Raw genomic sequence first — 26,433 nt, forward strand, 5'->3', positions numbered from 1 at the left:
CCTTTGTCTTAAATTACAAGAGAATATCATGCAGAGTCATGTTCATTTAGAGTGAGCGTGACTCCCAGTAAGCAAAGAGAAAACATCGGCTTAGACCCCAGCACTGAGCTTTCACGATTCTGCCTTATTAAGATGCTGATTCTCGGCAAATGGAAATAACTCAGTTCCCTTTATTTCATGTGGCATTGCAAAATGCATCAAATTCATTGAAAGAACATATAAAATGTGTATCAAAATATAAAACACCGGAGTGGTGAGTTGCAGGTAGTCCTCGACTTACAACAGTTCATTCACCGACCGTTTGAAATTACGACAGCCCTGAAAAAAGTGACTTGTGACGGTTTTTAGCACTTACAACTGATGCAGCCTCCCCATGGACATGTGATCAAAATTCAGATGCTTAGCAACTGACTCATATTTATGACGGTTGCAGTGTCTCAGGGTCATATGATCCCCTTGACCTTCCGACAAGCAAAGTCAATGGGGAAAGCCAGATTCACTTAATGACTGTTACTAATTTGACAACTGCAGTGATTGACAAGAAACGTTGTAAAACGTGGCAAAACTCACACAACAAATTTCTCCCTTAGCGAGGTAAATTTTGGGATCAATTGTGGTCATATATCGAGGACTACCTGTACGAAGAAGCCCATTTGGGAAAATTTATTCTATGCCAGATAAATCAAATGGGTTTCAAAGTTAATGTTTCATTTATGAGCCGTGGTGGCGCAGTGGTCAGAGTGCAGTACTGCAGGCTACTTCTGCTGACTGCCAGCTGCCTGCAATTTGGCAGTTCGAATCCCACCGGGCTGAAGGTTGACTCAGCCTTCCATCCTTCCGAGGTGGGTAAAATGAGGACCCAGATTGTTGGGGGCCATAGGCTGACTCTGTAAACCGCTTAGAGAGGACTGTAAAAACACTGTGAAGCGGTATATAACTCTAAGTGCTAGTGCTATCCCGCAGATATTCTTCAGTCTGCAAGGATAATTTTGTCAGTGTTCCAGAAAACTTCAACTCCAACAAATAACTCCAAGACAGACATCTGCTCAAAGATTCCTTTTATTAGAGTAGTAAACTGGCACATCTGGGAAATCCCGAATCTGAAAGTTCCGGGTTTCCCTTCAATAAGTAAAATATTACAAATCCACCCCCTGCACCAATCATTGCATTACATGCCCCAATCACCGCCCATCCCAACTTGAGACATCCCCTCACCCAGGTGCAGAAATAACATGACCTTGACTTAGCAGAAGAATGCTATTATGTCTAACCACACATACTCCAAGAACTTCCCCCCCTCCCATTTTCTCAGGCTCAAGAATATGGCAGCGTGGAACAGGCATGATATTCTTCCGATTAAAATCGGAATTCGATTTTTTGGGAATCCCCCCTTTCCCCCACCCCTTCTTCTCTCCTCCTCCTCCTCCTCAGAGGCCCCGAGTCAGGAGTTGCTGGCGCGGCTCCTCGCGGTTCCAGTCCGCGTTGCCTCAGGAAGGGAAAGGCAAAAAGGAAGAGCCGCAGCGGCGCTTGCAACGGCAGCAGCGGCTCCTGGTTTTGCCTTTCCTTCCCGAGGCAACGCGGGACTGGAGCCACGTGGAGCTGCGCCGGCGGTAGCAACTCCTGACAGCCCCAGCCGGATACCTGAACGGAGCCCGGGCGGTGCGAGCGGAGGCCGCTGAGCGGCAGGAAAAGGGAGCTGGGCCAGCCACAGACCAGCCTCCGTGCAACACGCCACCGCCCGGCCCTGGCGAGGAAAGCAGCGGGTGCTCCCGGGCACGCGGCGGGGGGTCTCTTTTGGCCGGCCCCGATTTTTTTTTCAGAGCGGAATATCATGCCTGGTAGAAGCATCTGGTACTAATATGGCTTCCAAAGCTGACAGGCATCCCCCCTTGAAAAAAATATGTCCTGAAAAATACAATAAACAAAACACAACAAGGAGTTAACGCATTGTCATCAAGCCACTTAACCCCCCCTCTCCCCACTTCAAAGGGACCCTTTGTCACATTTATGGATCATCAATGATGCCTGTCCATCGGCTTCCATTTTTCAGCATTAAAACAACAACATTCTCTCTGTTTTACAGCTGGGTATCAGAAGAATGGGAGCACTGCACCAAAACCTGTGGGACGTCCGGTTATCAAATCCGAAGTGTACGTTGCGTTCAGCCGCTTCAGGACAGTGCAAACCGCTCCGTCCATTTCAAGTACTGCAGTGGAGAACGTCCGGAGAGTCGCAGGCCTTGTAACAGAACACCATGTCCGGCTCAATGGAAAACAGGGCCGTGGAGTTCAGTAAGCATCTAAAGCCTTTTTGTTGCTGAAAACTAGCACAATCTGAGCTAAAGTCCAAGTTTCTGATACTGTCATGCCCCTGTCAGTATGAGGAGGAAGACAAACAGCTGACAGGGAATGGGAGTGTGGCTCTGTTGGCTGTGGAGGAGGCTGGGGAAGAGCAAAGTCCGGCTGGGCAGAGCAGGGAGGAGGTAGAACAAGGGAGAGGGAGTTCAGAGGAAGACCCAGGCCCACCCCCCTCTTCATCCTAGGGCAAGCAGGGAGGAACAGAGAAGAGAGCAACATGGGTTGCGTGGCTTATGGGGAGGAAAGGGCCCTGATTCCCTTCATTAGCCACACCTGGGAATGAAAGTTTATAAGAACTGAATGCTGACTGCAGCAGCTGCAGGGAGCAAACGTGACTTTATCCTGTGTTGTCATTGCTTATCTGTGTTCCTGGTGTCTTCCCAACCATGTGAGTTTTGTCGTGCCTGCATGTCTGGAATTTCTTCTCCTGCCCTGCCAAACTAATTACCTCAGTTTGGCTTGATTGGACTTAAAGTTACAGTTTGTGTTGACCATGTTTTGGGTTTAATTCTCTGCAGTCAAAGGCTGTTCCTGGGAGAGTTTTTCTCCAGCCAGAAGGTAACCTGCACATTGGGGGCTAAGTTTGAGCTAATAAAGGGACTCTTATTGATTATCTGACTGTGTTGCCTTTGTGCCACGCCCCAAGTCATCACAGATACTCTTGAAAGGTTATTTTTTTTCCTGTGACTGTAGATTTAATTCTAATAGTAACCAGGGCTAAGACAACACTCTTGATTACCGACCAAGATTTGACCTTGAGATCACTATCTAAGAATGGTTCCTGCCCTTACTGTTGAGTTATATCCAGAAGGAACTAGTATTCTTCTGTTTAGGTTGTTAAGGGGTGCAATGTCTTCCTGGTTAAAGACCAGCTGGGAAGCTGACGGTTCGAGCTTGAGACCTGAGCAATGTATGACAGGGTGAGTTCCTGTCCTTGCCTCAGCTCCTGCAGACCTAGCCGTTCGAAGGATTGCAAATGCAAGTAGATAAATGGGTACCACTTCAATGGGAAGGGGTTCTGACCAAACACAACCAACCTCTGAAGTTAACTTCAAAATTCCTTTATTAGGTGCATCAGCTGCCCTGGCAAAAAGTTTCTCTCTCAGCACAGGCTAATAAGTCTGTCCATCTGGAGGATGAATAGTTGTTTGGCACATCTATTCATCTCTGCCCCCTGCCTTTTCTCCCCAGAGCTAGGGTGGGGTTTCACTAGCACTGGTGGCTCTTCCATCTCAAGGACCGGCTCATAGATTTCCACTGCTCTCCTCTCCTCTGCCTTCTGAGCATTCGTGCACTGGGCCCAGCTGTTCCTCTTCTTCCTCATCAGCCATCTCAGACAGTTATTCCATTTTTGCCATTGTAAATCACATTTTTAGTGCCGTTGTAACTTTGAACAATCAGTAAAGGAATGGTTGCAAGTCTAGGACTATCTGTGTGCCAAATATGGTTTGAATAGAATAGAATAACAGGGTTGGAAGGGACCTTGGAGGTCTTCTAGTCCAACCCCCTGCCTAGGCAGGAAACCCTACACCACTTCAGACAAATGGTTATCTCAACTTCCTTTTAAAAACTTCCAGTGTTGGAGCATTTACAACTTCTGGAGGCAAGTAGTTCCACTGATGAATTGTTCTAACTGTCAGGAAATTTCTCCTTAGTTCTAAGTTGCTTCTGTCCTTGATTAATTTCCACCCATTACTTCTTGTCCTGCCCTCACGTGCTTTGGAGAATAGCTTGACTCCCTCTTATTCGGGGCAGCCCCTGAGATATTGGAACACTGCTATCATGTCACCCCAGTCCTTCTTTTTATTTAAACTAGACATACCCAGTTCCAGCAACCGTTCTTTATAAGTTTTAGCCTCCAGTAAGTATACAAAGCTCTTTGGCTACTGTTTTCTATACATCCAAGCAAGGAATTCTGATTGTGGATTTTTTTCCTGGGAAGCTTTCTGTCCATATTTCCATACTTTACCAAAAAAATACCAATGCATCCATCTGTAGCATAACTCGGCGTTCACATGCAGAAATCTAGTTATTTATATGATCTTTGTTATTTTTCTTGTAGTGCTCGGTCACCTGTGGTGAAGGGACAGAATCCAGGCAGGTGTCATGCCGCACAGGGGATCAGTGTGATGGAGAAAAGCCAGAATCCATGAGGGTTTGCAAACTTGCACCCTGTAATGGTAAGCAGTAGTAGTAATTTATGAATTGTGGGGTCTTTGGTGATGTCTGAGCTTGATTGTTTTCCTGCAGGCAGATGTAAGCAAGCAGAGCCAATCATAAACAACAAAAGTCAGTAACTTTATTATCTGCTACCTATGTTACAAAGCTACCCAGGCTTGCCTTCTCCTAGGAATGACCAGAAGGCTTCGTGGATTTTGTGGCAGGTCAAGCTTACGCTGCTAGCGGCTGCACAAGGACTCTAAGCTAGGCCCTCGCTTGACCCCTCCTTCCAGCCTGGCTGGCAGTTCCCCAACAAGATGCTTTGTTATCCAACTGGGTAACATCATCAGTGCTAGAAGGGAGTGGGGTTTAGTCTCTTATTATTAACTGACTAACTCGATACCCCTGCTTGGCTACAAAATTATGTGGTCGGGCTTAGTATTTGGGGGAGGAAAATAAGGCAATAAAAATTCTGCCTCTGCCTACCACCATCCATCAATATTCATCTGGCTAGCATCCTGTCAGTGTGTGAGAGAGTTGAGGGCTGTTTGGAAACTGAAAGAGTATTTGCTGTATGAGCAAGGAGGAGAAAGCAAGGAGCCTGGGCGTGGCTTAGCTTAACTGTTCTGTACTACAGCTGCTTGGTGCTGTGAAACTAAAACTGAAACTGAAACTCCTCTCCTCTGCTTGTGTTTTGCATTTGGAAGAGATTTCTTTTCAGGTGTGGAGGGGGAGTAGAACTCCTTAGCATCAGAGTGTGTTAATAATAATAATATAGGAAATACTAATGCTCTGATAGTCATTTCAAAAAACCCTTTCTTGGTGAGCACCTAGAAGCTAAGAGGAAGATATGTGCCAAATTTCAAGTTTGTAGGCTTTATGGTTCTGGAGATTTTGTTATGATGCATGAGTGGTATTTCACTTTTATATATATACATTAGTCTTATCACAGGATAAAAAAATGAAATAAAAATAAAAAAGTCCAGGATCTAATTTCAGGTTCAAATAAGTAAAAGGAAATGCAATAACAAAATACACCAGTATTTTATAGATTGTAAAGAACCAGCATTTGAATAGAATAGAATAGAATAGAATAGAATAGAATAGAATAGAATAGAATAGAATAGAATAGAATAGAATAGAACAGAATATAGAATAGAATAGAATAGAATAGAATAGAATAGAATAGAATAGAACAGAACAGAACAGAACAGAATACAATATAGAATAGAATAGAATAGAATATAGAATAGAATATAGAATAGAATAGAATAGAATAGAATAGAATAGAGAATAGAGAATCGAATTGAATAGAATAGAATAGAATATAGAATAGAATAGAATATAGAATAGAATAGAATAGAATAGAATAGAAGAATAGAACAGAACTGAAAGGGTCCTTGGAGGTCTTCTAGTCCAACCCCTTGCTTAGGCAGGAAACCCTACGCCACTTCAGACAAATGGTTGTCCAATCTCTTCTTAAAAACCTCCAGTGATGGAACATCCACAACTTCTGTCATTCCACTGATCAATTGTTCTCACTGGCAGGAAAATTCTCCTTAGTTCTGGGTTGCTTCTCTCCTTTCTCTTTTACTCCTATGGCTGGAAGATCATTAAAGAGAGATCCAAGCCAATTTCCTGACAGTAAGAATAATTAACCAGTGGAAAGGCTTCCCTCTGGAAGTGGCGGGTGCTCCATCACTGGAAGTTTTAAAGAAGAGTTTGGGCAGACAGAAGCGCAACAAAGAGGATCAGGGGAAAGGAGGCTAAACCATACAATGAACAGTTGAAGGAACTAGATACGTCTAGTCTAATGAAGAGAAGGACTAGGGGTGACATATTAGAAGTCTTCCAATTTTTGAGGGGCTGTCACAGAGAAAAGGTTGCCCAGCTTTTCTAGAAATCAGGTCAGTGATGGGATTCAAATGGGTTTACCACCAGTTTGGTGGCGTGGCGTGCGTGCTTTGAGTGCGCACGCATGCCTTGTGCCAGTGGTGGGATTCAAAATTTTTCACTACCGGTTCTGTGGGCATGGCTTGGTGGGCGTGGCAGGGGAAGGATACTGCAAAATCCCCCTTCCCTCCCCATTCCACGAACCTGCTTTCCTGCTCCGTTCTCCTGTGCAGGGCAACCAAAGAAGACCCAGCCGATCAGCTGGGACTCAATGGGAGGCAGAGAATAGACGGGGGTGGGGCCAGTCAGAGATGGGATTGGCCGGTTCTCCGAACTGCTCCAAATTTCCGCTACCAGTTCTCCAGAACCGGTCAGAACTGGCTGAATCACCACCTCTGCCTTGCGCGTGTGCATGGTAAATGCACACTTCGCACGCGTCCAGAGGCTTTCCTACCGACCTTCTCCTGCACTCCTGCACTCTCCCTCTTGTCTTCAACAGCTGACGCACGGCAATCCACTGTGCTGTGCGATGCAGCTGAGGTTGAAAAGCAGGAAATAAAGGCCAATATGGGAGCTCGGGCGGGCGGCGGGCCCAGCAGCTGATCGTCGGAGCAAACCGTTTCGCTCCCAGATGATCTTTGAAGCTACCGGTTCAGTCAAACCGGGCCAAACCGTTGGAATCCCACCCCTGAATCAGGTCAAAGTTGTATGGAAGTTGTCAGGCAGAAGATCAGTAAGAAAAACATCCTTGAACAAGTGCAAGTAGTCTTTGGCTTACAACCATTCGTTTAGTGATCGTTCAAAGTTACGACGACACTAAAAAAAAGTGACTTATGACCATTTTTCACACTTGACTGTCATGGTCTCGTGACTTACCTTCAGATGCTTGTCAACGGGTTTATATTTACGACAGTGGCAGCGTCCCAGGATCACATGATCAGATCCGGAATAATGTCAGGTTTCCAAGTGATGAAATCCATTTAAAAAGAAAAGCACAAAGTCCACCTTCCAAGACAAATTCTTTTATTTAGGAAAGCATCAAATTGGCAAAGTCTGTTGTAATTCCAGATCTGACACAACCCGGAATTACCCCACAATATTAAAAGTTAGAAACAACCCCCCAAAGTCACATTCTCCAATAGAAGTAATTCAACGTTGCTTGATGTCATAAATCTCCAACTCAAGGGGCCTAAGCATGGACAGCTCATTTTCCCATGGGAAGAAGAACCACCTAGCCTAAACAACTCTCTCTATCTCCACTCCTCCCCACTTAGGAATGTGGCAAGCCCAAAACCCTCCCCTGCCATGACTGCCACAGAGAAAGTAAGAATAAGAATATATACTACGCCTAACTAAAATGGCTACATATATGTCAATTTCGGGCTTGACACATCTTTTGTGACCGACAAGTACAGTCACAAAGGAGAAGCCAGATTCATTTAACAACCGTGTCACTAACTGAACCAATGCAAGAATTCACTTAACAACTGTGGCAAGAAAGACCCATGAAATGGGGGCAAAACTCACTGAAGAAATGTCTCACTTAGCAACATAAATTCTGGGCTCGATTGTGGCCATAACTCAAGGCTTACCTGTATATGGCTTGCTTTTCATTTTAGGAAGTTTGTAAACATCGTGGCCACTAGAGGGAAGCAGAGCTTTACCCGTTTTGGGGACTCTGAGAATCCATAGAATGTTTCTGCTTCATTATCAACGTCTTACAATAGAATAGAATAACAGAGTTGGAAGGGACCTTGGGGGTCTTCTAGTCCAACCCTCTGCTGAGGCAGGAAACCCTACACCATTTCAGACAAGTGGTTGTCCAGTCAAATTATCAAGACGTCCAAAACAATCTTATTAAATGGACCTCATTCGTGACACAAAGTATAGGAAGAATTTGCATCCGTAAAAACAAACCTAGCAGGATCCCAGGATTTTCTTTACACCCCTTTGAATCATAATGTTGAGACTTTGGAAAGAGTACAGAGCAAAGCGATGAAGATGATTAGGGGACTGGAAATTAAAACATAACAAGGAACAGTTGCAGGAAATGGGTACGTCTAATTTAATGAAAAGAAGGACGGGAGGGACAGGATAGCAATCTTTCAATGTTTGAGAGGCGGCCCCAAAGAAGAGGGGGGTCCACCTATTTTGCAAAGCACCAGAAAGCAAGACAAGAAAAGATGGATGGAAACTAATCAAGGAGAGAAGCAACCTAGAACTAAGGAGAAATTTCCTGACAGTGGAGAACAATTAACCAGTGGAACTACTTGCCTCTAGAAGTTGCAATGCTCCAACATTGGAAGTTTTTAAGAAGAGGTTGGACAAACCTCTGTGTGAAATGATACAGCGTTTCTTGCCTGAGGAGGGGGTTGGTTTAGACTCTTAGAGCAGCGGTCCCCAAACTTGGCAACTTTAAGACTTGTGGACTTCAACTCCCAGAAATCCTCAGCCAGCTTTGTTCTGGGAGTTGAAGTCCACAAGTCTTAAAGTTGCCAGGGTTGAAGACCCCTGCTCTTGAACAGTGGTCGCCAACCAGTGGGCCGGGGACCACTGGTGGTCCGCGAGAAAATTTTGGTGGTCCGCAGAGAAATGTCTCCCCCAAAGCAATTAATCCAGGCTGCGTGGGAACACAAGGCTGCGCCGCCCACATGGCCCACCCAACTGTTGGGCCCCACCCTTCATCCGAGCGCAAACCTTACCTTGAGTAGAGCTGGAACTGGAAGGTAAGACCAACAGTGGGGGAGGGAAATCCGCCCCGGTATAGCTTGCTGACATTGGTGGAAAGTCAGTCCCATATTCCAGAGCTGCAGTAGTCACAGGACTGGCCCTTTGGTCATCCCAGAGCAGCTCCTCCAGTCCACGGCAGTCCTGGTGCACCTGGGTGGAAGAGTAACTGCTCCTGTGACTACTGCAGCTCTGGAATATGGGACCAACTTTCCCACCAACGTCAGCAAGCCACCGTCAGTCAAAATGCATATTAGTGGTCTGCGGGGTTTGAAATTATGAGTTTGGTGGTCCTTGAGGTCCAAAAGGTTGGAGACCCCTGCTCTAGAGCAGGGATCCCCAACCTGCGACGCTCGGCTTGCCCCCGGTTCCGGCGTCAGCTGGGCGCCGCGGCCCGGTTCGGCGTCAGCTGGCGCCGCCATCTTTTTGACGAAAAATCACTTCCGGTGATGTCACCGGAAGTGATTTTACGTCAAAATAAGTGGCGCCAGCGCGCTCAGTGGCTTTTCGGGTAGAAATGGCTTTCTACCGGAAAAGCTCACCAGCCGCTGGCGCCGCCATCTTTTTACCGAAAAATAGCTTTTTTTACCAAAAAGATGGCGGCGCCCAGCAACCAGCGGCCCGGTAAGGCTTGTTCCACGGCCGGTACCGGTCCGCGGACCGGCGGTTGGGGACCCCTGCTCTAGAGGGTCACCACTTAAGTATGAGCCAGTAGCGTGCTGCAGCTGCTAAAAAAGCTAATGCAGTCCTAGATTACACCAACGGAGGTAGAGTATCAAGATCATGTGAAGGGTTAGTACCACTTTATACCACACTAGTGAGGCCACATGTGGAATACAGTATACAGTTCTGGTCACCAAGATACAAAAAAAAAAGATGTTGAGACCTTAAGAAAGAGTCCAAAGAAGAGCAACAAAGATTTGCTCTTCAATGATGAACAATTGAGGAAGCTAGGAAGGTCTAGTCCAGGGGTCCCCAACCGCCGGTCCGCGGAACAAGTCTTACCGGGCCGCTGGTTGCTGGGCGCCGCCATCTTTTGGTAAAAGTGCTTCCGGTGAGCTTTTCCGGGTAGAAAGCTCACCGGAAGCACTTTTTCATCAAAAAGATGGCGGCGCCAGCGCTCGGTGAGCTTTTCGGGTAGAAAGCCATTTCTACCCGAAAAAGCTCACGAGCGCTGGCGCCGCCATCTTTTTGCGAAAAAGTGCTTCCGGTGAGGTCACCGGAAGCACTTTTTCAAAAAGATGGCGGCGCCCAGTTGATGCGTACGGGCGCGGCGCCCAGCTGATGCCGGTACCGGGCGGCGTCAAAAGGTTGGGGATCACTGGTCTAGTCTACAGAAAAGGAGGACTAGGAGTGATAGGATAGTAGTTTTCTATACCTGAGGGGCTATCCCAGAGAAGAAGGGATTGACCTATTCTCCAAAGCAGCAGAGGGCAGGACAAGAAGCAACAGGTGGAATTTTTTTAAAAGAAAGACCCAACCTAGAATTAAGGAGAAATTTCCTGACTGGGAGAATAATTCATCAGTGGAACGGCTTGCCTCCAAAAATTGTAGGTGCTTCATCACTGGAGGTTTTCAAAAGGAGGCTGGACAGCCATTTGTCCAGAACAGTATACTCTTCTGCTTGATTAGGGGTTAGAATAGAATCGAATAACAGAGTTGGAAAGGACCATGGAGGTCTTCTAGTCCAACCCCCTGCTTAGGCAGGAAACCCTACACGGTTGTCCAATCTCTTCTTAAAAACTTCCAGTGTTGGAGCATTCACAACTTCTGGAGGCAAGTTGTTTCACTGATTAATTGTTCTCATCATCAGGAAATTTCTCCTTAGTTCTAAGTTGCTTCTCTCCTTGATTAGTTTCCATCCGTTGCTTCTTGTCCTGCCCTCAGGTGCTTGACTCCCTCTTCTTTGTGGCAGCCCCTCAGATACTGGAACACTACTATCATGTCTCCCCTAGTCCTTCTTTTCATCAGACTAGACATACCCAATTCCAGCAACTATTCTTCCTATGTTTTAGCCTCCCGCCCCCTAATCATCTTTGTTGCTCTTCTCTGCACTCTTTCTAGAGTCTCAACATCTTTTTTATATCGTGGCGACCAAAAATGGGTGCAGGATTCCAAGTGTGGCCTTATAAAGTGGTACTAACACTTCACGTCATCTTGATTCTATCCCTCTGTTTATGGAGCCTAGAACTGTGTTGGCTTTTTGGGTAGCTGCTGCACACGGCTGGCTCATATTTAAATGGTGGTACACTAGGCCTCCGAGATCCCTCTCACAGTTACTACTATTGAGCAAGGTACCACATATACTGTACCTGCGCATTTTGTTTTCCTTGCCTAAATGTAGAACCTGACTTTTTCCACCACTGAATTTCATTTTGTTAGATATAGCGCTTTGCAGGTTGAACTAGATGACCTCCAAGGTCCCTTCCGGCGCTGTTTTGTTTTTGTTTTTTTTTTATTTTCTTTTGCTTTGAAACAAACTTGCAGCTACAACTGTTCCAATTAGCCTCATAGACTGCAGTGGACTCCACAACAAATGCCTTTCTTGGGATGATTGACAAAAAAAAAAGAAAAAAGCAAAGCAAGGAAGGACAAGTAATAATGAAGCTCTTTGAAAAACAAAGCCAAGACCAATCAATAAAACAGCAAGTAATGGAAGCATTAGACAAGCACATCAGATATTTAAAAGCCTGGAAGCAAACATTTTTAAAGAGTTACTTAGTTAGACAGAGGAGGACATCCCAGAAGGTTTCCAACACGGAGTGAAAGGATCAGCAATTCCCATGAAAGCCTTCTCAAAGGCTTTGAGTAGAGCTGAGGGTTTGAGGATATGAGGCAATTTTCAGAGAGAAAAAAAATTAAGAAGGCCCAGTGGCCTTTGCAAAAAAAAAAACACCAACCTGTATGAAACGTATGATGTAGGATTCAACTTTGAGAGGGTCTCTAAAGTAGCCTATGTAGAAATTGCTTTTCTTCCATGAAACAAAGTGAGGTTCAGGTGCCAATTTAACTTAATCCCCTCTATAATCGTATTTATCCAAGCTGCAGCTCCCTGGAGGTGCACTTCTAAAGCACTTGACATTTCAAACTGTTGCTAAAATTTGAAAGAGAGTGCTAAGTTACTGTTTATAATTCTGTCCTCACCCATGTTCATAATTGAGCTTCTCAAAAATGCATAGGAAAAACACAAGGGGGGTCCCAGGACAGGTGAGAATTTGTTTGAAGTCTACCACCCATTTCTAGAAATGAGAGAGAGAAAAACGTGCCTGGATTTTGATAATGGAATAGGAATAGGAAGTGGAGTGGAATGGAATGGAATAGAATGGAAAATAGAATAGAATAGGATGGAACATGGAATAGAATATGGAATGGAATGGAATAGAATAGAATGGAATGGAATATACAGTAGAATGGAGTGGAATATAGCAGGGGTCCTCAACCACCGGGCCGCGGACGGGCACCGGGCCGTGGAGCACTCTCTACCGGGCCGCAAAGAATTTTTTTTAAAAAATGGCAGCTTTCTTCACCTTCGGTGAATGCTGCTGGGATCGGGATCAAGGACACAAATGAAAGAAGGGAGGGAGGAAGCAACCAAGCCTGTCCTTCTCTCTGGGTCAGCTCTCTCAGTCGCTCTCTCGCTCCTCCACCAGCACAGGAAGAAACTGCTTCAAAGAAGCGGGGAGGCTTTCCTGTCGCCGCAGCTTCCCGAAGCGCCCGTTTCTCCCCACCCCCACCCCGCCCGCCCGCCCACCCACCCACCCGCCGCGCAGCACGCGCTGGGTTCAACCCAGTGCTCCGTTCTGCCTGCCTGCCTGCCTTCGTTAATGGTTGAATCGGAACAGCTTCGGCTGAGTAAAAGAGGCGAATAGTTATTATTCTCAGCCGAAGCTGCTCCCAAACAACCAGAAACTAAGGCAGGCAGGCAGGCAGGCGAACGGGACACTGTGGATTGCGCGCGGGGGTGGGAGTGGGGAGTGAAACGGGCGCTCGGAATAGCTGCGGCGACAAGAAAAGCCCCCGCTTCTTTGAAGCAGTTTCTTCCTTGGATGATGGAGCAGCGAGAGAGCGAAGCCTCCTTTTCTTCTCCCCGCCCCCGGTCCTTGAAAAAATTTCTGCTTGAAACCGGTCCCTGGTATACAAAAGGTTGGGGACCACTGGAATATAGAATGGAATATGGAATGGAACGGAATGGAATAGAATATAGAATAGAATAATATAGAATTGAATAGACTATAGAATAGAATAGAATATAGAATATAGAATATAGAATGGAATGGAATGGAATGGAATGGAATAGAATAGAATAGAATAGAATAGAATAGAATAGAATAGAATAGAATAGAATAGAATAGAATAGAATAGAATAGAATATAGAATAAAACGGAATGGAATAGAATAGAATATATGGAATGGAATATGGAATATGGAATGGAATGGAATAGAATATAGAATAGAATAATATAGAACAGAATGCAGAATAGAAGATACCGTGTTTCTCACATAATAAGGCGGGCCTTATTTTTGACCCCGAAAAAAGCGGCTAGGGCGTCTTTTCGGGTGACTATTCCCCTTGCATCTTCGGGTGGGTGGGCGGGCGGCGACAGCTTGGATATTCGGGAGACCTTCGGGTTCGGGCCACTGTTGCTTTCCCTTCTCCCTTGCTGCCGCAGCATTAGAGCAAAGCAGCGGCGTTTGGCGCAGCCACGTGCGGCCAGTCAGGGCTCCTCCCTGCAACCGGAGCCCTGAGGAGACACTTGGTTTCAGGCGCTCCCGTCTTCCCTTTGCTTTCGAAGGTAAAGCGAATTATTTTACAAAGCCTCCCCTGCCCGAGAGGGCAGCCCAACCCGTGGGAGGCTAATCTCCCGGGGCCTCTTCCGTTCCCCCCGACCTCCCTACGCTGCGCGCCTCTGACGCGCCGCTCCCTTCAGCCCAGCGAGCTCTTCCACCTCAAAGAAAGGCCAGGCGGGCGGCTGCAGGACAACAGCAGCGGGTCTGAGCCGCTCACAGCGGAAACAGCCACCACCCTTAGCCCGACGCGGGGAGAGCAGCGAGGTTAGCGCCCGCCAGCCCGTCCTTCCTGCCTTTGGAGGCACCTGCACCGAGCGCCTCCGCAGCTCGGTTTCCCCTACGGCGGGCACTCCTTTCGTGCGGAGGGCTGCGGGGGAATGCGGTCGCCGAGAGGATCTCTCCCCTCTCTTCCCGCAAGGTCAACGTCTGCGCTGCGGAGGAGAGGGCTGCACCGGTTTCTCCTGCTTGCTGAGAGGTGAGGAAGCCGCGGCTCGCCCGGGTGAGATTTGAGCGAGGGGCAGGAAGAGGCACACACACCGCGGCTCGCTTTCCCAGCTCTGCCCAGCATTTACGGCTCTGGCACGGCCCTGGCAGGATGGCGGAGGGTCCGGCGGGGGAGGCGCTCGCTGCCCGCCAGGGCCGCAAATGCTGGGCAGAGCTGGGAAAGCGAGCCGCGGGTGTGTGTGTGTGCCTCTTCCTGCCCTCGCTCAAATCTCACCCGGGCGAGCCGTGGCTTCCTCACCCTCAGCAAGCAGGAGGAACCGGTTGCAGCCCTCTCCCTCTGCAGCGCAGACGCGACCATGCGGGAAGAGAGGAGAGATCCTCTCGGGCGGCAGCGCATTCCCCGCAGCCCTCCGCACGAAAGGAGGGCCCGCCGGTAGGGGGAAACCGAGCCGCGGAGGCGCTGCAGGTGCCTCCAAAGGCAGGAAGGACGGGCTGGCGGCGCTAACCTCGCTCATTCTCCCCGTCAGGCTAAGGGTGGTGGCTGTTTGCTGCTAAGCGGCTGCCAGACCGCTGCTGTTGCTCCTGCAGCAGCCCGCCTGGCCTTTTTTGAGGTGGAAGAGCTCGCTGGGCTGAAGGGACCGGCGCTGGCCAGAGGCGTGCAGTGTAGGGAGGTCAGGGGAGGAACGGAAGAGGCCCCGGAAATTAGCCTCCCACGTGGCTGGCTGCCCTCTCGGCAGGGGAGGCTTTGTAAAATAATTCGCTTACCTTCGAAAGCAAAGGGAAGACGGAGCGCCTGAGCCAAGTGTCTCCTCAGGGCTCCGGTTGCAGGGAGGACCCTGACTGGCCGCACGTGGTTGCTCTAACGCCGCGGCAGCAAGGGAGAAGGGGCAGCAAGGGAGAAGGAAGAAGCAACGGTGGGAGGTCTCCCGATATGAAGTGCCCCACCAACGCAGGTAGCACCATATCCGGGCATGCAACAAAAGTACTTCCTAACGGCAACCCCCGCTCCCCATTTCGCATGTTTAATATGGGGCTTAATTTGGGGAGGGGCTTAATTTGATTTTATGCCAATAAAACATGGTGGGCTTCCTATTGGTGGAGGCCGTATTGTTGGAGAAACACGGTAATAGAATGGAATAGAACAGCTTCATTGGCCAAGCGTGATTGGATACACAAGGAATTTGTCTCTGTGTTTTGTTGAGCAGTATCAAAATGAAAACAATTTATGCTTAAACTAACTGTCTCCATAGAACAGTTATGAGTGGACTCTCCTTGACTGAAGGTGTTTAAACCAGGGGTTGAGGGCCACCTGTTGGCAATACTCTAATAGTGAATTCCAGCAGGAGGTTTGATTAGATGTTTTCTAAGATCCTTCTAAACTTTACATTCTATGATTCTGCACATAAGAATGGGTCCAGATCGACTCTTGTCATAGTCTGCAGCTTCTTTGGAAGTTGCTCCTTCTCCTATCTCACAACCCCATGTTTCTTAACCCACGGAGGGCTTTTGTTTTCCAGATGAACCTTGCCAAGGAGACAAATCGATCTTCTGCCAGATGGAAGTGCTCGCTCGATACTGCTCCATCCCGGGCTATAAGAAGTTATGCTGTGAATCTTGCAACAAACGTAGTGGCAACTTTCCTCTTCCTTTCTACAGCGAAGCAGCAGAAACCGAAGAGGGCTTCATCACCAGCCCCGCTGTCCTTCCAAAGTCTTTGGTCACTCCAACTTCTTTAGTCCCTCCTCGCTCTGAGAGACAAAGCGCTTCGGGAAGAATGTCCTTGGCTGAAGACAACACTCAAGTCCTTCTCCCTCCAATCTACAAGAGGCCCCAAGCTGCTAATAATCCATCTCATCGGAGATTTCGGAGTCAAGCCAGTAACAAGATGTCTGGACCAGCTGCATTGCACCATAACCTTTCCACCAACGATGGTCTTCTTCTTAGTCACCGTTCCTCAACTTTGTTTGACACTGGGCCAGTGGTGACACACCATCCCACTTCTGTGGACATTCATTCTTCTCCCAGAACCCCAAGGAGAAATGAAAAGCGAGCCGAAAGACAGCAACCCTTAAGATCCTCCACTATAGGAAGATGAAACATTAGGAATTTTAATTTTCAAGTGGGGAGAGTTCATGGGAGCAGAAAAGGTGGTCTCCTTGCTTTGTCCAAGACGCCGTGCAAAATCTTCCAACCCGAGACTCACGTAAGTCAACAACTGAAAAAGAAAGAAAGAAAGAAAGAAAGAAAGAAAGAAAGCAAAGTGCAGGTTCACTTTACAGATGCTTCTAGCTGTGTCCTCCTTCCTCCGTGTCCAATTCCTTTCTCCAGATCTGGCTCTCTTGAATGTTCAGAAATCATGAAATCAAGAAAGCCTGGTCAATTTCCATCGTTCAAAACAAGCAATCAAAAAAAAAAAATCTACGTTGCCCATCAGGTGCTTATTGTTATTGTTATTATGGTTAATTCAAGGGGAATGGGATTGAATTTTGTTTTGGGGATGAGGGAAGAAGCCATTCAAAGATACCAAAGTTTACACTTTTTAGGGAATGTTTTTGTTTTGTTTTATTCGACTGTACACCATGGATGCCCACCTGAATTGTATGACTAATTTATCTCTGCAAAAAAAATAATACGGAATGTATCAGCTGCCATGTACATAATGTATATTATTGAGAGGGAAAAACAGAAAAAGCAGTGGGGTTTTTTTTTTCCTAGCTTTTTCTCATCCACTTATTCATGGCATATCAGGGTCAGCCCTTATTTACATTCCATGAATATGTTTATTAGCCCGAGTCTGAAAAAGATGGATAGATGCGCACTCAAGCATTACCTTGACAGCCTGGGCATCTATGAAAGCGTTTAAAAAAAATAAATAAATTCCCGAAGATCTCTTGTGCCACATCAAAACCATCCAACTGGCAATCTTTTTTCACGAGTACCAAGATTCAAGAGAAAGGGACAGCAATTTAAAAGCCTTAGAATTTGATAGGAAGGTTCAATGAGCTGTGGAAATTATGTCTGCAGCTCTTCGGTTCCTAGCAGATATTGTTACGCTGAGAACGATTTGTGGAATTGTTCCCATTTGTAACTGTCGGAGGAGGACATCTGGATTCTTATCTCTGAAGTGTGTTGTTTGGGAAATGAAATTCTCAAAAAGCAGAGCAGGCAAGCTGCTGCCTTCCAGATATTTTGGACTGCAAACCCTTTACTGATATAAATGTTTAAAGTTATTGGAAAAGGCAGCCTAAAACAACTACTTAGAGGAAAAGCATCTGAGGAAGTGGTTGCCAACCAGTGGGCCGGGAACCACTGGTGGGCCGGGAGAAAATTTTGGTGGTCTGCAGAGAAATGCCACCCCCAAAGCAATTAATCCTGGCTGTGCGGGACCACAGGGCTGCACTGCACACATGGGCCGCCCACTCGCTGGCCCCCACCCTTCAGCCGAACACAAACTTTACCTTGAGTAGAGCCACGCGAGCTGGAACTGGAAGGTAAGACCAACGGCCGGGAGGGAAATCCGCCCCAGGGTGGCTTGCTGACGTTGGCGGGAAAATCGGTCACAGGACTGGCCCTTTGGTCATCCTCGAACAGCTCCAGGGCAGGCCGGTGAACCCGGGTGGAGGAGCAGCTGCTCCGGGACGACCAAAGGGCCAGTCCTGTGACTACTGCAGCTCTGGAATATGGGACCGACTTTCCCACCGACGTCAGCAAGCCACCGTCAGTCAAAATCCATATTAGTGGTCTGCGGGGTTTAAAATTATGAGTTTGGTGGTCCCTGAGGTCCAAAAGGTTGGCGACCCTCGGTGTCTAGGGTACCCATTAGTACCATTTCCCCAATGGAAGTTGTGTGCAAGTCGTCCTTGACCCACAACAGTTCATTTAGTGAGCTTTGCAAGGGACAATGGCACTGAAAAAAATGTGACTTATGATTGTTTTCTTTTCGCACTTATGACTGTGGCGGCATCCCCGGTGTCATGTGATCAGAGTTCTCAGACCCTTGGCAACTGACTCAGATGTATGACGGTTGCCGTGTCCTGGGGTAGCGTGTTCCCCTTTTGCGACCTTCTGACAAGCAAAGTCGATGGGGAAGCCAGATTCCACTTAACAACCAGGTGACTAACTTAGCAGCTGCAGGGATCCACTTAACGTCTGGGGCAGGAAAGGTGGTACAATGGAGCAAAACTCCCTTAACAGCTGCTTCGCTTAGCAACAGAAATCTGGGCCTCAACTACAGCTGTAAGTCGAAGAGTACCTACGATTGAAATCTACTGGCAAGTCAAGGAAATCCGTTCTCTGGGCCACCGAGGAAAAAAGACACCCAGGGAAACTCTTTGCCTCCAGTGTAAAAAGCTTTATTGGAGCCAGGATTAGCAGTGGCTTCTGATTTTGCCTGCCCCAACTCCTGTTCGTTGGTTGCTTTAAGATATTGTGTTCATGTGCCACCAGCAATGATGGCCCACTGGCTCCCAAGACTGGCCCAGGCAATCAGTTTTGCAAAAGAGCATCAAGAGAAGAATGGAGTCCCTTACGCGCCTCCTTGTATTATTTTGTACAAGAGGTCAATTGTCCCAAAGGTGCTTTTTCAAGAAGCAACTGGACTGTCATGTCCCCGTCGGAGTCCATCAGGGAGCGGGAGGGGTGGCTCCGTTGGCTGTGGAGGAGGCTGGGGAAGGGCAAAGTCAGGCTGGGCAGAGCAGGGAAGATGTAGAACAAAGGAGAGGGGGGTTCAGAGGAAGACCCAGGCCTACCCCCTCTTCAACCTAGGGCAAGCAGGGAGGAACAGAGAAGAGAGCAACGTGGGTTGCGTGGCTTACGGGGGAGGAAAGGGCCCTGATTCCCTTCACAAGGCACACCTGGGGATGGAGTTTAAAGGAGAAGAGGCAGTTGGGAGGGGCGTTTGTCAGGAACAAACACTGAATTCATCTAGTGTTGAGAACTATGGCCTACATTCCTGGCATTGCTTGTGACTGTTGGAATTATTGCCATGCTTCTATATGCTTATCTTGCCTTGCTGGAATTATTGGACTCACTATCTTGCCCTGCTGGACTGATCGATTGCAGTCATTCTGCTCACAGCATTTGGACTGGAGTATCTGCAGCCAGAGGCTGTTGCAGGTTCGTTGGAGAGCTTTTCTCCAGGCCGGAGAGTAAGTGGACATTGGGGGGCAAAGTTGGAGTAAATAAAGGGACTCCTACCTGTTCTCTGGCCATGTTGCCTTTGTACCACGCCCCGGGTCATCCCATGGACGTCCTGGTTTTTCTTTGAAGGCATTTCACTTCGCATCCAAGACGCTTCTCATCCATGAAGCTTCTTCAGCTCTTCAGGTAAAGAAGGACGAGAAGCGAAACGTCTTCAAAGAAAAACCAGCAAGTCCAGTTGCCTCTTGGGAAAAAAAAAGCACCTTTGGGACAACCGTGACCTGGAGGACTGAGAATCTCTCTAGACCAGTGATGGCGAACCTTTTCGTTGTGGTGTGCCAAAAGCGCGAGCGCAATACCCACAACGTAATGCGCCCCCGCCCCCTTGCGCATGCGCATGCAACACCCCACCCCCTTACCTGCACCATGCATGCATGCGCCTCCCAGCTGATTTTTGGCCTGTTTGAAGCCATTTTCACCCTCCCAGGAGCTCGAGGGAAGCCTCTGCAGCCTTTGGGGGGCGAAAAACGGGCCCGTTTCAGCACTTCCGGTATTTCCGGAAGTCCCGTTTTTCAGCCTCCAAAGGCTGCAGAGGCTTCCCTTGAGCCCCCGGGAGGACGAAAAAGGCCTCAAACAATCCGAAAAATCAGCTGGGAGGTGCGCGCATGTGCAGTGCAGGTAAGTTTGGCGGGGGCTTGCATGCCCTCACAAATGGCTCTGCCATAGGTTCGCCATCACGGCTCTAGACAAAGAGATCCACTCTAAACCCGGTTGGGCCAACTCATCACAGAACCTAGGAAGCTGTGGCTGAAAGAGAGTCTGAGAAGAACCACCACATGGGTGAACTGGAAGAAGCAGAGATAGAAATGTGTGGCCACTGTGCAAGGACGCAGGTCATGTCTGCTGTGCAGAAAGGAAGCAGAGATCACTAGCTGAACAATTGGTGGCCCTTAAGTTACAAAAGTTCATTTAGTGATTGTGGGAACATTTCCAACTGAATCGTAAATCAGGCTCTCAGTGTCATAATTGGGGTAGCATACAGATAGCCCTGAACTTTAACCATCATTCATTTAATGACCGTTCAAAGTTACAACAGCACTTTAAAAAGTGACTTACAACGTAAATACGTTTTTCGTACTTATAGCTGTCGCGGTATTCCCGCAATCATGTGATCAGAATTTAGATGCTTGGCAACTGTCCTATCAGTCAGCATTCCAGCAACCCTCCATTCCGCCCGATAACTCCGAGACAGACCTCTTCTCAAAGGTTCCTTTTTATTTTGGATAGCAACTGGCACAAATGTGGAATCCTGAATCTGAATGTTCCGGGCTTCCTTACAATAAGTAAAACAACTACAAAGTCCATCCCCTGCACCCATCATCACGTCACATGGCCCCAATCACCATCCGTCCCAAGTTAAGACTTCCTCTCACTTATGTGCAAAACCACCTGACCTTGAATCAGGAAAAGAATGTTAGGGTGCCTAACTGGATCTACTCCAATAAATTCCCCCCTCCCACTTTCCCAAGCTCAGATGTGGCAGTGTGGGAGCATCTGATCTCAATATGGCTTCCAAAGCTGACACTATCTTTATGACAGGTGTGGTGTCCTGGAGTTGTGTGATTCCTCGTTTGTGACCTTCTGACAAGCAAAATCAATGGGGAAGCCGGATTCGTTTAACAACCGTGTTGCTAACTTAACAACTGCAGTGATTCACTTAAGAACTGTGGCAAGAAAAGTGATAAAATGGACCAAAATTAACCCTTAACAAGTGTCACGCTTAGTAACAGACATGTTGGGCTCAATTGCGGCCATAAGTCGAGGACTACCTGTAAATAGCCACCTGGTGATAGAGAAACCTTGCTAAGACCGGTTGGCCAGGCTTGGAGAACTTCAGGATCTCCATAGGGTGCCTTGAACCTCACAGGAGAAAAATGGGGTGTAAGAATCATCATCTTCTTTTAAAGACCCCATCATCCCTTGCGGGGTAGAGTCTTGGGCAACTGAATGGAGCTGAGCATTTCCTGGCCAGATGCCCTTCCTGTCTCCAATGTGGAGTTTTGTTCAGCAGATATAATCTCAACGTGCCCAGAGAGAGAGAGACATATCTGCCTCTACTTGGGATCGAACTCCCAGCCTCCTCATTGTGAGGCAAGAGTTCCACCTCTAGGGGATCTCCACTCTGTGGGATGTAAGAATAAATAATGAAAAACCCCACAGTGAAAATGGATGATGTTCCTGCTGTCGCAAAATAAATGAATAAATGTATCATTGCATCTGTAATGTCTCTAGAAGCAGAATTGGGAAATAGTTTCTTTAGTTTTTTTTATATTTGTGAGTCCCAACATTGTCTTTCACGGAGTAACTCAGGTTGCATAAAAATTCAGGTACTTACAAGAGCAATTGCACTCTTCGTTAAAGAGGTTGCTTATAGGCAGCTCCCATCATCTAGTTTCCTTTGGGGTCCTCTGAGCTTGGAGGCTTTCTTGCAGACATTTCATTACCAAACTAGGTAACATCATCAGTGTGAGGTGGAGGTGGAGAAGGGGGCAAATGCACAGGCACAGTGGTGGAGGGACGTGATGGGGAGGAGGGGAGGAGGACTGTGGGGTCCTTCGTGCTCTCTGAGCTTGGTGGCTTTCTTGCAGACATTTCATTACCACACTAGGTAACATCATCAGCAGTAGAAGGGAGTAGGATTTGCTCTTATTTTATTTATAAATACTGTACATATCTACTAGGGGCTGGTCCTGTCAGCGTTGACGAGAGTGTTCTTGGTGGTCTCATGGTTAGGCTGTTGTTTACTGGTGAGCAGGAGCAACCAACACCCATTTGAGTAGAGATTAACACCAAGCTAAACACTAGGCCAACAATCAAGGAAACAATACCGCAGTCAAGGAACTACCCATGCAGACAAACAAGCCAACAGTAAACAACAGTTAATCAAGGAATCACCAAGAACACTCCCACCAACACTGACAGGGCAAACCACTTGGTGTCTGTCTGTCTCTCTGTCTGTGTCCCTCTGTCTCTGTCTCTGTGTGTCTCTCTCTCTCCGTCTCTCTCTCTCTCTCTGTCTCTGTCTCTGTCTCTCTCTCTCTCTCTCTCTCTCTGTAAAATCCTGCTGCCTTCTCACAGTTCAAACCCTGAGCTGCACATATTCTCTTCCATCCATTTCCTTTGATTGCAATAATACACGAAGAGCCGTCTTGTGAAATTAAAACAGCTGACACTCCATTTGCCTGACTGTTTAGCCGAAGAATATACTCTGTATGAGAACAGGCATGGATGTTAACACATAAGAGCTGAACACGAAATTATATTTTTATGGATGCCAAGCTAAGAAAAAGTATATGTGTGTCTTGCCAACTGCCTGACTGCATGTCTCCAACAGAGATCTGATGCCTGCAATTTGGATCATTATGAAACTAGTTCATTATCTGTAAACTCTGCCCAGCCTCCAACCAGAATTTTGCTAAAAAGTACTTGTATGTCGGAATAAAAAGTAAAGCTATTTATTAAAAAAAAAAAAACACCCTTGTTTTTTTTCTATGCTGGCATTTTACAGCCTGAATAGTTAGACAGAAATAAGTGACTTTATTCCTATAGTGCAGACAAAAAAGAAAAAAAAAAGGAAGAAATGTGATGAAGTGAGAAATAGCGAAGATACATTCTAAATATATATGTATATGTATATATATATGTGTGTGTGTGTGTGTGTGTATGTATGTTTGTGCAAGAGCCTCAATGATTTTGAATTACAAAAATAGGCACGTATCAGCCCTGCTCTGAGTGATTAAACCTTCTTAGGTAACCTGCCTTCAATTCTATTCAGCTTCCACCTGAACGGAGGTGTGATTTTAAAATGCGAGGAGAAACCAGGACTGACATTTTAGATGCATTTAACAGAATAACAAAGCTCGAAGGGACTTTGGGGGTCTTCAGAGACCCCTGGCCTTTTGGGCACCAGGCCCCATAGAGAAAGTCCCAAAAGTGTTTTTTTCAGGAGGTAACTGGACTTTCTTGTTTGAAGACGTTTTGCTTCTCATCCAAGAAGCTTCTCCAGGTCTGACTGGATGGTTGGGAATGGAAGGATTTAAACTTCTTGCAGACAGCTGGTCATTTGCATCCTTTTAGAGGGTCGTCGAGGCCACTTGGAGGTTTATCTGTGTCCTCAGGGTCACCTGTTGCAAATTGTTCTTGTAGTCTGCAATTTTCTTCTCTGGAAATCCCTTCCTACTCCCACACCATTCAAAGGGTGCTCATCCCAAATTGCGTAGCTAACAGTCCATAGAGATTCTCAGTCCTCCAGGTCATGGTTGTCCCAAAGGTGCTTTTTCAGGAGGCAACTGGATTTTCTTGTTTTTTTTTCCTTTTGAAGACATTTCACTTCTCATCCCATGGAGAGGGGTTTTTTCCCGTGGACTGGAAGGGGTGTGGTTTTGCATGCTGCCTGCACCCCACAGATGGGGCTTCACTTGTTTGCGTGGCCAAGTTTCTGGCATGCCATGGACCAGTGCCAGTCCATGGAGTGGGGATTAGGATCCCTGTTATAATCCAGGCAGAATACCTTATACCATTTTTGACAAATGGTTGTCCGGTCTCTTCTTAAAAGCCTCCAGTAATGGAGCCTTCACAACTCCTGGAGACAAGTTGTTCCACTGGTTAATCGTTCTCACTGTCAGGAAATTCCTCCTTAGTTCTAAGTTGCTTCTCTCCTTGATTAGTTTCTACCAATTGATTCTTGTCCTGCCCTTGGGTGCCATGGAGAAGAGGTTGACCCTTCCTCTTCTTTGGATCTAGGACAACTCAAGGCAGTGTTCTAGGACCAACTCTCTTCATACTCTACATAAACGACCTCTGTGATCATATTAAGAGCAATTACGTTCTCTTCGCTGATGATGTAAAGCTGTTCAATACCACAGACAATACTGCTACCCTACAAAAAGATCTTGACTATGTATCAGAGTGGTCAAACAAATGGCAACTTCAAATCTCAACAAATAAATGCTCTGTCTTACATATTGGCAAAAAAAATCAGAAAATAAAATACAAGCTGAATAGTCAAGATCTTGTTGTTGACCCAAGCTCTGTAAAGGACCTTGGAATACTCACCTCTAATGATCTAAGTGCTAGAGCCCACTGCAACTACATAGCCAAAAAGGCATTAAGAGTTGTTAACCTAATCCTACGTAGCTTTTTCTCTGGTAATATCACATTACTAACCAGAGCATACAAAACATTTGCTAGACCAATACTCGAATACAGTTCATCAGTCTGGAACCCACACTACGTATCTGATATTAGCACAATTGAGAAAGTCCAGAAATATTTCACAAGAAGAGTTCTCCACTCCTCTACTCGTTGTAGAATACCTTATGCCACCAGACTTGAAATTCTAGAACTTGAAAACCTTGAATTACGCTGTCTTCGGTCTGACTTAAGCATGGTATATAAAATCATACATTGCAATGTCCTACCTGTCAATGAATACTTCAGCTTCAACCATAACAACACAAGAGCACACAATAGATACAAACTCAAAGTAAACGCACCAAACTTGATTGCAGGAAATACGACTTCAGCAATAGAGTGGTCAATGTCTGGAATACTCTACCCGACTCTGTAGTTTCTTCCCCAAACCCCAAAAACTTTAACCTTAGACTGTCTACTATTGACCTCACCCCTTTCCTAAGAGGCCTGTAGGGGCGTGCATAAGCGCACCAACGTGCCTACCGTCCCTGTCCTATTGTTTCTCTTATTCTTTTATTTTTCTTATATGTACCCATTTCATGTATTCACAACTATGTATACATTTATACTTATTATCTTGTAAACAATTGGCAAATAAAATAAATAAAATAAAATAAATAAAAAACTCACCGCAGCCAACTCACCATGGCCCATTCGCAACAGGACAATTTGCTGGGGACCAAATATTACATTAATACTGAAGAAAAGGTGGAATATAACCATTAAAGAAAGGATGTCAAAGGAGGGACAAAAGCAAACGGGAATGACAAAAATTAAAATAAGTTTTTAATTATGTTAAGCAATAAAACTGCATTGTCCTGCGGCAAGTTCACCATGGCGAGTGAATGACAAAAAATTACAGTAAGTTTTTAATTATTTTAAGCAACATCCTCACCTTTAGCAGTGCAGAGTCCTTGACTTACGACCACAATGGAGCCCAACCTCTCCATTGCTAAGGGAGACTGTTGTTCACGTGGGTTTTTGCCGCATTTTGCAACCTTTCTCACCACTGTTGTTAAGTCAAATCCTGCAGTGGTTCAGTTAGTGACACCGCTGTTAAGTGAATCCAGCTTCCCCATTGATTTTGTTTGTTAGAAGGTCACAAAATGGGGAATCCCATGACCTGGGACACTGCAACCGTCATAACTGTGAACCCGTTGCCAAGCATCCAAATTTTGATAGTGTGATCACAAGGAGGCTACAACTGTCATAAGTGTGAAAAATGCTGATAAGTCACTTTCACACAATTCTCCAGCCAACTCCCAGAATTCTCCAACATAGCTGGCTGGAGAATTCTGGGAGTTGAAGTCCACCAGTCTTAAAGTTGTCAAGTTTGGAGACCTCTGAGTTAAGATCTATCTGTATTTGTAGGGGGTTGGGAGAAAGGGGAAAATTGACAATTTCACTAAGGGAAATTGGAAAGCAAATGGAATAAGGGAAGAAAGCAGGGGAAAAAAGATTATTTATTCCTTCCTGTGGGTGTGTTTGGAGGGCTGGGCTGGCTATTCCAAATTAAAATGAATCTCATTTAATCCTATTACTGACCAGGCTTACACAGTACACCGTCTCTCCCAAACGTGTTAAGAATGTTTTTGCAAATGCAGCCAGTGAACTCTTATTTGCATTGGTAATATTGTCAACTATACCCATTGCTATTTATTTTAATCTATTC

General features: G+C 46.5%; 1 protein-coding gene across 1 annotated transcript in view; it reads left to right on the plus strand.

Annotated features, from left to right (window-relative positions):
• ADAMTS3 (ADAM metallopeptidase with thrombospondin type 1 motif 3) overlaps window positions 1–18,983 on the plus strand; it is a 146,525-nt gene extending 127,542 nt beyond the window's left edge. The window contains exons 20-22 of the mRNA XM_087962722.1: window positions 2,084–2,291; window positions 4,420–4,537; window positions 15,887–18,983. Coding sequence (XP_087818848.1) covers window positions 2,084–2,291; window positions 4,420–4,537; window positions 15,887–16,464 — 904 coding nt within the window. The 3' untranslated portion in view covers window positions 16,465–18,983. The remainder of the gene's footprint in view (window positions 1–2,083; window positions 2,292–4,419; window positions 4,538–15,886) is intronic.
• Window positions 18,984–26,433: the final 7,450 nt, after the last annotated feature.

This window comes from Notechis scutatus, chromosome 4 (genome assembly GCF_049901735.1).
Source record: "Notechis scutatus isolate UNSWTSFEM ecotype Mainland chromosome 4, rNotScu1.2, whole genome shotgun sequence".
NCBI lineage: Eukaryota > Metazoa > Chordata > Lepidosauria > Squamata > Elapidae > Notechis > Notechis scutatus.